Below are 14,041 nucleotides of genomic sequence, written 5' to 3' on the forward strand. Positions count from 1 at the left end.
TCCTTCGTACTACGTTTTTTGCTCGTCCATTGGTCATGTCGAAAGTACCTGTCATCAGAAGCATCCGGAATTGCGGCCTGTGCGACGCGCTAGACCATCAGTTCCGTCTCAAGGCAAGCACGTCTTTCAACCGAAGGGAGGACCGCCTGTCGATGAATCTCCTCCTGTGGTGGATTCGGGAGTCGTGACAGCCCCAAGGGTACACGTGCGCGAAAGCAGTAATCCCACCGCAGATGTCTCTATTACTGTTATCCCATCATCTTCGTCTAACCCTGTTAGGGGTAACCCTACACAGACTACTGTTCATGCTCAGGATCCCGTTCTCCCTGCTTCATATCGGGGGGGTGCTGTGAATGCACAGAATGATCTCTCAGTACTGACTTGTTTTCCCCCGGTTTCTTCTTCTCCGGTTAAAGCTTTATCGGACACAATTCCTTCTTTCGGCCGAGATGAGTTTCTGTTGACTAAATCTGTGCCTTCAATGCCGCAGCGCGAGCGGGCTTGTTCCCTTTCTCCTCGATGGCATGAAGGTCATGCTCGTCTAGTGCGTTATAACTCTGAGAGACAGTTAGGATTGAAAGGTATCGCTTTGGATGAGTTAAAAAATTTTAGGGATCGGCTGGCCAGCAAAATTACAGCATCTAAGTTAAGCGATGACCCGGTTGTCCCTGGAGCTCTTCTGGATGATACAGACGCACAATTGCTGCAAAATTTGGTTCAAGGTCACAAGACTCGTGGTAGGCAGATCAGAAAAAGAGACGGTAAGCCTTCATCTGCTCCTTATAACCTTCGGTCTCATAATGTTAGATCCGATTAAGTTTATAGTGTGGAACATTCGGGGTGCTGCGAATAAGGAGTCGTTGAGGCACATTCGTAGCGCTTGTAGATCAAACGATATTCGTTTACTGATCCTATTGGAGCCATTAGCTAATGTCTCCCATTTGGATAGTGTGCAGCTGTTCTTGGGGTTTGATTTTGCACAGTCCTTCTTGCACAACAAAATTTGGATTTTCTGGTGTTCAGATGCACGATATTCTTTTGTAGAAGCTGCGGATCAGGTGGTCCATATACATGTGTCTTTCCCCTCTGGTTCTTCCATTTTTATTTCGGCTGTTTACGCGAGGTGTAACAGAATTGGTAGGCGACAGTTATAGGAGGCTCTGGAGCATTTTTCAACGTCTGTTACACTCCCATGGATGGCCGTAGGGGATTACAATGTTATTTCTTCTGTGGAGGAAAGGATTGGAGGTTCAGCCCCGAATATTCGTGACCTGGAAGAATTTAACTCTGCATTAAATCGGAGTGGACTATTTCCGGTACAGTTTGATGGGTCTGCCTACACATGGACTAATGGGCGTATGTGGCAGCGGCTTGATCGAGCGGTCGTTAATGCTGGTTGGCTGTCTTCTATTGAGCTGACTCGAGTTGCTCATCTTCAGCGAGGGCGATCTGATCATTGTCCGTTGCTGGTTAAGGGGGGCAGCATGGCAAGGCGGCGGTCGTCCTTTCGCTTTCTTAATGTTTGGCGGAGTCATCCTACTTTTCAACAAACAGTTGCGTCTGCTTGGGCTCAGCCTGTTCCTGGAATTGGAATGCAGAAATTTTTTAATAAGTTGAAGGTGGTTAAGCGAGTTTTAGCTGGATGGAATGTGGATGTTTTTGGGAATGTCTCTCAACGGGTCGAAGTGGCAGCGGATAATTTATTGGCCAAGGAATTGTTGTATGATCAAAATAGGGATGTGTTGTCTAGGTCGGCAGTACATGAGGCACGGGCACTCCATTCTCGGGAGCTAGCCTTAGAATGTGAATTCTGGAGACAGAAGGCAGCGATCAAATGGATCAAAGAGGGCGACGCGAATACCTCTTTTTTCCATGCAACAGTTAAGCAGAAACGCAGCTCTAATTTTATTGCACGGATTAGGGGCACCGGGGACAGTTGGCTTGATAATATCGAGGATATTAAACTGTCAGCGTCTGATTTTTCTCCTCTTTGTTCACAGCAGACCGCGATGTTAGTTCAGGGAGCAGGCCTTCACTTGAGCTGCCTAAGCTTACGCCAGAAGAGAATGACATGCTGCTGAAATCTCCATCGGTGGATGAGGTTTATACTGTGGTGTGCTCAATGGACCCTCAGAGTGCTGCGGGGCCTGATGGGTTTGGCGGGGGTTTTTATCAAAGTTGTTGGGAGTGTATAAGAGATGACTTCATGGACGGGGTGCAGGATTTTTTTGCTGGTGCCACAATGCCACGCGGATTTTCCAATACGACGATCATTTTACTCCCCAAGAGGGAAGGCGCATGTGAGTGGAAAGATTTCCGACCAATAAGTTTAGCTAATGTTAGTGCCAAGATCATTTCTAAGGTTTTGTCCACCCGTATCAATCAGCTCCTTCCTAGGTTGGTTTTAGAGTTTCAGACTGGTTTTATTCCGGGCAGCGGCATACAAGATAATGTTTTGCTAGCTCAGGAATTGATTCTGGATTTGGACAAAAAGCTGCGTCACCCTAATGTAATCTTGAAGTTGGATATGGAGAAGGCGTATGACAGGGTGGACTGGGGGTTTTTGTTATATATGCTGCGAGAATTCGGTTTTAAAGAAGGAGTAGTGGATCTGGTTTTTCGGTTAGTATCCAACGTCTGGTTTTCTGTCCTGGTTAATGGGGAGCTCACCGGCTTTTTCAAGTCGACTAGAGGGGTTCGCCAGGGGGATCCGTTATCGTCCACTCTTTTCCTTTTTGTCTCGGAATTTCTGGGAAGGGGTCTTCAGCGGCTTTTTACTAGCAATCCAGCGTTTAGATTTTTGTCTAAGGGAGGGATGGTCCCGTTTCTTGCGTTTGCCGATGACGTGATTATTTTCACCCGGGCATCGTCTGAATGCTTACAGGCGGTATCGTCCTTTTTACACGACTATCAAGCTCTCTCTGGCCAAAAAATTAATCTCTCTAAGAGTCGCTTTCTGTGTTCGTCGAAGCTCTCTTCGGAGGTTATCCAATTAATTCAGCAGGAAACGGGGTTTCAAGGGCAGCCTTGGCCTGTCAAATATTTGGGAGTCCCACTTTCTCTTGGCCGTAACAAAACTGTCTTATTTGATGGAGTAATTGCCTCTGTGAGAGCAAAGCTTCATCATTGGAGTTCCCGGTTTCTGTCTGCTGGGGGGAAGCTCATATTGATTCGTCATGTGTTGAGTTCTATGCCTCTTTACCTCCTGCAGGTTACTAAACCGCCTAAGGGGGTCTTTATTAGATTGGGCAAGCTGTTTAATGCCTTTCTGTGGGATGGCAATGATGGTAGGAGGATTCATTGGTCCTCTTGGGAAAAAGTCTGTTTTCCAGTTGAAGAAGGGAGATTGGGGTTTCGGTCTCTTTTGGATTTGGAGAGGGCTTTTGTAATGAAATTATGGTGGACAATACGTCAGAAGAGCTCTCCTTGGGCCAGATTCATGCACCGTAAGTACATTGGCGAGCAACATCCAGGTTTGGCTTCGGCTGCTGTGGGGTCGGCAACTTGGAAGAGGGTCTGTTTGGTGCGGGCTATCACTGAAGATAACATTCGTTGGCGGCTAGGTGAAGGCTTCATCGATTTCTGGTATGATCGATGGCTTTTCAATGAACCACTTAGCAACCAGGTTACTGGTGCGCATCCTCACTTTTTGGTAGCTGAGTTTTACACCTCTACGGGGTGGAATACTGATCGTCTCCTCCAGGTTCTCCCACAATCTATTGTTAATATTATTTCCCAAACACTTGTTGATCCGAAGCTTAAGGACGAGTTAATTTGGGCTCCTTCCGCTGATGGCGCATTTTCTGTGTCGTCAGCCTGGGATCTGGTTCGGCAGCGGCGTAACACGTCTTTGGTTTGCCGTGGAATTTGGTGTCCGTTACTCCCGCTAAAAATGTCGTACTTAGCTTGGAGGGTTTTGTCTGATTTTCTCCCTCTGGACGACAAGCTCCGGTCTAGAGGAATGGCCATGGTTTCTAAATGTGATTGCTGTGGTAATGCGGTGGAATCCTTGAATCATATTTTCTTACATGGCAGGTTAGCAAGTGCTGTTTGGCAGCATTTCTTTCTAGCTTGCGGAATTCAGTGGCGTTCATTCTCATGTGTTTCTTCACTGCTAGTGGTGTGGTTTCAATCTTCTAGCAATGGCCGATTGGATCATGTTCGGTGTGTAATACCGGTAGTGGTGTTATGGTTTCTATGGTGTAGTAGAAATGATGCTCGGTTTGGAAATCTTCAACCTGTCCATTCCAAAGTTATCTTCGAAGCCAATGGGTGGTTGGTTGCTAAGGGGGCGGCTTGTATGTTAAACAAAGTGCAGTTGGAGGGGGATATGGATACGTATTTTGCACGGTTTTTTCGGGTCAAGCCAGCCAAATCATTCTGTCTGAAGGCTATATCATGGATGAAGCCGCCTAGAGGGACGTACAAACTCAACACAGATGCAAGTGTGATCAATGGTTTAGCTAAAGGTGGTGGGGTGGTACGTGATTTTGAAGGGAAGATGATCGGTGCTTTTTATAAGGAATTTGGGGAATATGAAGTGATATATGCGGAGGGATTGGCATTGTGTTCTGGGCTGCAGTGGTGTATGGGGGCAGGGTTGTCAGATATTTTGGTAGAGGTGGATTCTTTAGTGTTGGTAAGGTTGGTCCAGAATCGATCGGTTGGTAAGTGGCCGTTGTGTAGCGTCTTAAGTCAGCTTCGCTTGTTACTAGGCAAGGTGAAGGGGTCTATTACACATATTCATCGTGAGGCGAATGCCGTGGCAGACAGCTTAGCAGCGTTATCTCGGGAGGGTCCATATGTTACTTTTCAATCTGTTCAGCAGCTTCCAAGTAGAGTTCGGTCGCTGATTAATTTGGATGCGATAGGTTTTCCATACATTCGCAGGTTTCCTGTGTAGGTATAGCTCCTAGTTATCCGGCATGTATTGAAGGTTGGGAATTTTTCCACCTTCTTGAGTTTATCCGTTGTTATTAATAAAATATCGGGGGTTTCCCCCTTTTGTCAAAAAAAAAAAAAAAAAAAAAGAGTCAAATAACTTCACCTTTGGCCATCTCAAAGAATTAACAAAAAATCAAAACAATAATCAAATAAACAAATAATCAAATTGCAAAAGATGCTTTCATTAAGCTATGTACATATGCAAGAAAAAGTTTTCATGAATTTTAGCAAATGACAACCCCTAGATTTATCAAAATTCCCTTCGAGAGGGAAGATAGTCAGCCATCCAAATTGTGAAGAGCTCTTTCAAGACCTTCAAATTTCGTCATTGGAGGTGGATGCCTCAAAGGTGTCCTTGTGTTCAGGAAAAGGATTTATACTTATATTTGGTCCTTGTTCTTCCCTCCCTTTCAAAATTATGTCTCCGGCCTCAATCATGTCTTGGATTTTGTGTTTAAGTACCCAACAATTGACAGTAGAATGTCCAGGAGCTCCAGAATGGTAGGCACAAAAAGATTGAGGATTATAACCAGGGGGAACTCCTTTAGTATAGACTTTAGGAGGTATTGTACCAATTTTCCCCGCGGCCTTGAGCTGCTCATACAGTTGATCCAAGGGCCGACCTAAATTGGTAAAAGTTCTATATCGGGCCGGGTCTCGGATGCCAGCGGTCTGTTGATAGTTGTAATTATGGTTGGCGGGTAAGGTGGGTCTTGGATGATAAGGAGAGCGAGGTCTAGTTTGAAAGTTATGTGGAGAAATATGGAATGGAGTTGTAGATGTGTTTAGGTAACTTGGTCGAGGTCGAGGATGAGGGATATTAATGTGATAAACAGGATGAGGGTTTGAATAGCAAGGGTAAGGGTTTGAGTAGGTAGGGTATTGTCGAGGTCTGGGTATTGGAACAGGGTTTCGATTCCAGACAAAAGCAGTTTCCCCTTCTTTCTTTTGGAATTGTTGCTTCTTCCCATTACTACCTTGGCTTTGCAAAGCATCCAACTGTGATTTGAGGGCAGACACATTTACAATCTTTCCAGCTTTCACGAAATCATCAAATTCCTCAAGCTTATTAACAATTGCGGCAAATGAGCATCCAGTCATGCGGAAAATTTCTTCAAAGTACGGCGGATCATGTGCCTTAATGAAAGCGCGTATGATTTCGTCTTCAGTCATTGGTGGCTCGACCTTTGCAGCTATTTTCCTCCACCTTTTGGCATATGTCTTGTGGTCCTCAGAGGGTTTTCTTTTTGTTCCTTCCAACGCGGTTCGCGTCGGAGCCAGCTCGCAATTATACTCGTACTGCCTTACAAAAGCGTTGGCCAAGTCAAACCAGGTCTTCACTTCTTCGGGTTTCAGCTTGGAATACCAGTCGAGTGCATCTCCCTCCAGACTTTCTGGGAATAGCCTCAAAGGCAGATTTTCATCATCTGTCGGCCTACCCAACTTGTTGGCGAACAATCTGAGATGTGTCTTGGGATTGCCCGTCCCATCATACTTGTTAAACTTCGGAGTTTTGAACCCCTCAGGCAATTGCACATTCGGGAAAAGGCAAAGCTCATCGTAATCCAAGACTCCTTGTTTGTTCAACCCCTGACTTTTCTTTATAAACTCATCGAAACGGTCCAGGCGCTTGAGAAGCTTTACATCCACGGGAGCGGAAGATTCCCCAATTGCTGGCTTGGTTTGAATGGTATGGTCTGGTAAGAAAGGCTCAGCTGTATCGTGATAAAAGGTATGCGGCTTAGGAGGTATGTTCGAAGTGATTTGGGGTTGTGGGCCTTGCATGTAAGTAGGGAAGAATGAAGGATCAGGAGGGCAAGTGTATGGCAAATTTATGGTGGGATAGGTGAAAGTTCCTTCGGGTGGAATGATGAAGGGTGGAGTAAAAGTAGTTTGGGTCGTGGGCATGACCAATGACTCTGGCCCCGATTGACTGATGAGTACAGGCTCAGGTTGGACTCCGCTACTGATAAGCTCATCGATTAATTTCTTTTGGGCGGCCATTTCAGTTGCCATCTCACCAAACTTCGTAAGCATCTCGGTCAGTTGGACCCCCAAACTTGCAGTCTCAGGTTGGACAGTAGTAGCAGACCTATCCGATGGTTCCGGTTGTGAACTCATGTTTACACGACTCCTCTGGGCTCGACTACGGGATCGCGTTATGATGGGGCTTCGACGAGAAGCTATGTTTAAATATTACCTGAGAATTTTAAAAGGAATTGCCTTTAGATTCAACCCTCGCTTAATTTATTTCAAAGAAAATAAAGAAAAGAAAGAGAAAAAGGCAAGAGTTAGTAGACATCCAGGAAATTCGGATGCATGTCCTATAGGGGAACCCTTTTTGTGCCAAGGGTAGGTCTAGCATGAAAATGCAATCCTCTAGGGTAGGCACCATACCATACCTGATGGATCTGATCAAACTCATTGAGTGAGAAATAATTTTGAAAGAATTTGGTCAATTGGAGTGACGAGAGATTTGTCAAAATGAGGTCAACGTCCGAATGGATTGATCACTTTTGATCGATACAAGAATTTGCAAAAACGCACGGGTTTGACCTTGACGAACTTCCTATCGAAAAGATTGGAATTCGTTGACAAAATTTTTCTCAGTGTAACACGGGTAAAAACCCCAATTGATCAAATGGCTGGATGCAATGGATGGTTTTTTCAAAAAAAAATCGACTAGATTTCCCAATTTGGAATTCGACATTGAAACTCTAATTGGTCAAACGGTTTGAATGAAATTTATTTAAAATCGACCGCATTACCCTAAAAAGGGAAACGGGTCAAATGAATTGAATGAAATTTAATTTATCCAAAATTAATCAGATCACCCTAAGAAGGGTAAATTGATCAAATAGATTGAACGAAACTTGATTTGTTCAAACTCGGCTCGGTTGCCCTAAAAATGGGTAAATTGGTCAAATGAAATTGAATTAGTGATTTATTCAAAAATCGGCCGAATGACCCTAAAAAGGGTAAATTGGTCAAATGAATTGATGAATGATTCAAAAATCGACCAAGTGACCCTAAAAAGGGTAGATTGGTCAAATGAATTGATAAATGATTTGGCAAAATGGATTGGTTGAATTGTCCGGCCATTGGTTATTTCAAAATTATTGAGGTGCATTAGTCTATGAGCTTCTAAAAATCAAATTTTGGCCTCAATTTATTTATCGTCTCAATAGGAGGAATCATTTGTGAATTTCTTCAAATTAATGTCCTTCACGCAAGGGATTCTTACCAATTTTTGATAAAATGGCCAAAAAGTGATTATTAGATGCTCATATTCCAAAAATCACTCTATGAAAATAATCGGATCCTACCTTACCTTGTGCACTACCCCTTTGGATGGTATAAAATGTAAACGTGCAAGTCTCACTGGATTAAATATCCGAGACACAAGGTGGCTTATTCCTAAACACGGGATTCCCTATGTGGCATTCCCTTTCTAGGGTTTATGCATGATGCCATTTTATTAAAGCAGTAAAACATGCAATTTGAAATGAAATCATGATCTAGAAGGACCTTTTATATGCCAAGGTAGGCCTAGAATGATATGCAATTACTAATCTATGAATGCAATATACCAAAATATTTAAACGTGCAATAGCCTATCTATAAGGGTAGGTTCTAAAACGAGGTCGTACCAGACCTCTTATTTGCTAGAGTTTGTGAATGCAATGGGGACACAAAACCAAGAAAAGTTAGTTCAGCCAGATAAATGCACATAACACATTGCAGCAACGAAATAAATATAAAGAAATAAAGCAATAAAAAGGAGAAAGGGGTTGGACCCCTCCCCTCGTGAATCGTGTCCCTAATAGGGTAAGACAGACTCTACCTTAGGCAATTCTAATATGGATGCATGAGGTTGGGGTTCGCTAATGCATCTAGACTCGATAAGCTCAGGTCCCCAAGCCTTCAGACTTAGAAACCAAGGGTCATCAATCCCAAGATTCTTTGTCGGTGGCTCGAGCGATTCCCCAAACACCGCTACGCACACATCGTGTCACGGCTACGTGTTTGAGTGAATCTATCAAAACCTCAATCTTCGACCAAAAGCTAAAGGCTATCAACCAATAGCTTTACGCGGAAGATTGAGTGACCCATTGGAACATGCTACACACACATCGTGTCGTGATCACATGTCCAGGTGAGTCACCTAATCCTAATAGGGTGGAGTGGCGTGACAAGCCACTAAAGAAAAATAAAAGGGATAAAAGAAGTAAAGCGTATGCTCGTATGCTAGTGCTCGTTTGGAGGGGAAGGGTCAAGAACCAACGCGAGGCTCTAGGGTGACCCATACCTCCCAAAATGCAATGCAAGCGCGAGATAACAAGTAAACATTCATTCAAACATACATTCGTGAGTCGAGGAATTGGTTTGATTACGTTCATAAGACAAAAGGTCCTAAAAATGAAAAATGCAATCCTAAAATCCAAATGCAATGCATAACAAGGGTAGAAAAGGGAAAAGAATGGCTAAATCAAATGCTTGGACCCACTTAGGAAGTCCCCAGTGGAGTCGCCAACTGTCGTGCCCCACTTTTTGAATGATGTGTTGGTGATGGTGTGTGGTGTGTGAGTAGTGGAATGTGAATGTGTGTAAATGAAAAGTAAAAGGCCATGGGACTTTGAGAATGCGACGATTTGGCCAAATAAAGTTCAAAAGGGGTTTTTTTGAATGAAAAACGGAGTCGCCACTTGGTATGGAGTTAGGGTGTACCAAGTCACCCAAAAAGAAATTTTCTAAAGGAAAGATAGAAAGAAACCCCTTTTTGAACGACTCCTAGTCCACGTAAACCAACGAAAAAGGTTCGGGAGTCACATTTGACGAAGGGGAAGGTAAGGATAAAAATCCAAGGCACCCCTCCGACCTAGCCAAGGCTAGTTGCGTGATTTAGCCCCACCTTTCCCAATTTTTCTACCAAAAATATGTATTGCATGTTTGGGATTTGACTAGATGAATGCAAAAGAAAGAAAAAATGCAAACCTAAATTCTAAAATGTCTCTTGTAAGGTTTTTGGTCCCAACCACATGAGTTGTGGTGGCCAATAAAGGAAAACCTTATAGAGGTCGATTAATGCAAATGATGGCTAAAGTGCAAGTGTGCAAGTGTATAAAAAGGTGCACGTGTGAAATTGTATGAAAAATCCAAGTGTTTGTGTGCAAGTGTATGAAAAGGTGCATGTGTGAAATTGTATGAAAAATCCAAGTGTTTGTGTGCAAGTGTATGGAATATAGTGATGAGTGCATATAGGTGTAATTAAGTGCAATTTTGTGAAGTAGAAATCAAAATGAACAATAAGGAAAGGAAAAGTGATGAGGAAATGTGAATTGGAAAAAATGAGTAAGTGATAAATGAGAATGAATGAGCCTAAAGGAATGCATCAGGTCGGGTATGGGAATGACTCCTAACTTTTTCGACTTCGATTTTCCCTTTGACTAGAAAGCAAAACTAGCGTGCTAAGGCTATCGAGTAGCCACACTCGCTCGTTTCCCTTATCAGAAGGAGACTCTTCAGGCAAATGTACCCTAACTAGCATGAGATGCAAGACCTAAAGTGAGGGGAAAGGGGAATCGAGGAGCATGCCAGATGATAAAACTAAGGAAAAATGCATGATATGTGGTGAACAGGCAAATAATGCATTAATGAAAAACAAAGGAAAAATCCTATTGGATCTAGCGTTGGACTAGCCCTTTCTATAAATTCCTACTAGCGTTGGACTAGTGGAAACGTACATTCATCCATCACATTCATTCATAGCTATGGAAAGCGAGTAGACATGTCCAACACTTATAAACACATAGCACATAACAATTAGCATGCTCGACTAGATGCAAGAACCTAATAAAGCAAGTAACACTTAACACGTAGGCATGCAACCAAGCTAATGAACCTATTACATTCACTAACTAAAACAAAAGGGGAAGGGGAAATGGACCAAACTGCTCGCCAAGCCCTATCTATTACAAGCCAAGAGGCGTACACATACCCCATAATGAATAACTTAAATAAAAAAAACCCTATCTATTACAATCCAAGAGGTGTACACATACCCCATAATGAATAACTTAAATAAAAGGCAAAAGTAAATGAAATAAATGAAAGGAATTAAAGAAAGGCAAGGAAAGCAACGTAGACATGCAATTCACACTTAGCACGTTGGAGCACGTAGGAAAACATGAAGTGCAAATGAGGGATAGAGTGTACCTCCCTTGAATTGACGCCCTAATGAGGTGAAGTTACTAATTTACCCTCCAAAATAATAAAAAGGTCAAGGTATCACTTAAATTATCAAATAAATCAAAGAAAATGGAAACCAACGTCAAATTGAATTACTCGAAGCATTCCAAGGAAAGTAAACTACTCGTACTTAACCAATTAAGACAAACAAAGACCCCATTGAAAGAATTAAAAAGGTCTAAAGGGCCAATTTATTATTATTATAAACACTAAGGGACTAAAAACATAAAATAAAATTAAGAATCTAAGGTGAAACTTATCAAATCAAACTAGAAAATTCACAAAAAGGTAAACGAGGAACAGTTTGCTAGTATCGAGGCAACAAAATGTCAAAGAAGCCAAGCAAAATCAAATTGACTACAAATCTAATGGCATATTAGGAGGACAAAATTAATTAAGTTTCCAATTAATTGGGCCATGGAAGCATTAGATAAAAGCTAAGGGGTTGGAGTGCAATTTTTGGAAACATTTTTCATGCAGATTCATGCAACAACACGCAGAAGGCTTCTTTTCTCATTGCTAGTTTCTGCAAAATTCAGCCACAACCTTTCATCCATTTCAACATGCAGACTAATTCACCAAACCAAGATTTTAACTATCAATTGTCAACTGAATCAAACACAAAATTTAAATGTGCAAACAAGGTGATGAAACCTACTTATAAGCTCTTGCCGAATAAAACATGACACTAATGCAGCAAAATAACGTGAGAAAAACTTCTGCAATTTTCTTATTCAGTCATCAGCAATTAAACAGAACCCAAACACACAACTTGTTTTTTAAGATTTCAAACCTAAACACAAGGCTTTCAACTAGGCAGCAAATCATCATCCAAACAAACAAAACAAAAAGAAACTTAGCAAGATTCCAGTGCAAAAAATGAAGTACATTCGGCAAGTTGGAAGATCTGGAAAACATATGAAACTGGTTCAACCAGTCTTGGTTTGTTCGGCTTTGATGAACTCCTCAGATAGACCTCAAAACAGGTAAACAAAGATAAAACAAAACAAAATGCAGCAAAGGAAAAGTAAAACCTGCGCAAGCTGCTGCAACATGACCAAGAGCTTTGAGCTCGTTGCAGCAGACTTTGTGCGCAGGTTTCTGCAACTAACTAAGAAAGAAACCAGCTGCATTTCATTTCCAAACTCAGATTAAGGAACTAACCATGTAACCAACCCAGACCAAACAAACAAAACTCAGCAAAACATCATGCATAAATTCTGGAAAACATACGCGCAAAACTGGTTTGACAACCTGAATCATTTATTTTCCAGCAAGCATTAGATCCTAAATCAGGAACTCTAGCCCCCAAACATGCGAACCCAGCATCAAACATCAATCTAAACCAGAGCCTGCACTTCTCACTTTGCATCATAAAAAATTCTGGATTTCAAACACAAAAATTAGAGAAAAAGGAATGCAAACATCGGAATAACATTCTGAAAAATTTTCCAGCCAACGGCCTTTCTTTCCTTTTCATGGTGCAGACCAGATTTTGGTTCAAATACAAAGCTTTGATTAGATATCTCTCAAACCAACATCATAACTCCAACTAATCAACAAACAACTTAACTTTAAACTCCCAACAAGCTAGAACAATAAAGGAGCTAATGCATCACAGAAATTCTGGACAAGGCATTCATGCAGAATGGTTTGGCAATCTGAAATCTCTTTTCCAACTCAAGTATGTTTAAACACAAACACCCAAAACCAATCTAAGTGTCATAACATCCATTTCAACATCCGAACTAACTAAAACATAGAAGAAAAGCTATGCAAAAACTGGAAAATTCTGAGCAGAAGGTTCGGCAATCCTGACTGGTTTATTTTCAGCAAACATTTAAACATGATTCATGCGTTTCTTATTCCTCACATGGACAGAAGTAATACTCAAACAAGAATTTATGACATTAGCTTGCAAGAAAAATCCAGACTTGCATCCCAAAACTCAACCTAAAGCAAACTACCAACCAAAGTTGGAAACTTTATGCAATTTCCTCTCGGCCAAAAACACCAATATGCAAGCTGTCAACTCTTTACCCACTCCAGATTTTAACCAACCCAAAACAAGAAACCTTAATCATATTGAAGCCAGACCAGAGTCAACAAGGACACAGAGATGCAAACAAATAACTAAAGAAAAGAGCTTTAACCTTTAAAAGAAGAAATCGATACCTGAAATGGAGAAAGAGCTTGAACGATTCGGCAAACACTCCACGGAAAAGCGATGATGATGCGGTTGTCTTCTTCCAATCCCAAATCCCTTTTTGTTCTTACGGTTGAAAACCCTTCTTGTTTTGCTTTCTTCAGCAATCTGCAGCCTTTCCCAGCAATCTTCCTTTCATTTTTTTTTCTATCAAGCTTACAGCTTTTCCTAGCCTTTTCTCTTCTTGCGCGCAGGTTTCTTTTCCTCTTGGTCGGCAGCTCCACCCTTTCTACGCTACTCTCTCTTCCCTCAATCTTTCAACGGATTCTTAGCCGTCACTCTCTCTGATTTTTTTTTTTTGGTTCCAGAACCTTGCTATTTTTCTATCTCTCACGCTCTTCCTCTCTCTTGCTCCCTCCAGATTTTCCAGCCGTCCTCTTCTAAAACCTCCCCCCTTTTGCTGCTGCTTTTCTTTTCCCTTTTATATCATCCCCCCAACCTCCTAAACCCTCATCTCAACGATGAGGATGAGGGGCTTGTTACCCCTGTGAAATCCAGCCCTCCGATCGTCTCTTGTGAATGTCCTTTGCACGCTGCAAAAAATTGCAGCGTGCATGCCGCGACAAAATATTATTATTATTAATTTTTTTTTTTTGACTTGACAACTAATTAATTAAGAATAATAATAATAATAATAACAAA

The 14,041-nt window shown here is 42.0% G+C and overlaps 1 protein-coding gene across 1 annotated transcript; it reads left to right on the plus strand.

The window, feature by feature from the left end:
• The first annotated feature begins 1,196 nt into the window (after positions 1-1,196).
• LOC113718256 (uncharacterized) lies at positions 1,197-4,903 on the plus strand. Its single transcript, XM_027243172.2, has 2 exons — positions 1,197-1,935; positions 2,001-4,903. Exons 1-2 carry the CDS (start codon positions 1,197-1,199, stop codon positions 4,901-4,903), a joined length of 3,642 nt encoding a protein of 1,213 aa, XP_027098973.2.
• Positions 4,904-14,041: the final 9,138 nt, after the last annotated feature.

This window comes from Coffea arabica, chromosome 5e (assembly GCF_036785885.1).
Source record: "Coffea arabica cultivar ET-39 chromosome 5e, Coffea Arabica ET-39 HiFi, whole genome shotgun sequence".
NCBI classification, from domain to species: Eukaryota; Viridiplantae; Streptophyta; class Magnoliopsida; order Gentianales; family Rubiaceae; genus Coffea; species Coffea arabica.

Excerpts from the sequence above, each read along its gene's own strand:
- LOC113718256 (XM_027243172.2), top strand. The coding sequence starts at position 1,197 with ATGGCCGTAGGGGATTACAATGTTATTTCTTCTGTGGAGGAAAGGATT. Across the intron at positions 1,936-2,000 it reads GATTAGGGGCACCGGGGACA|CAGACCGCGATGTTAGTTCA; the intron begins GTTGGCTTGATA and ends CTTTGTTCACAG.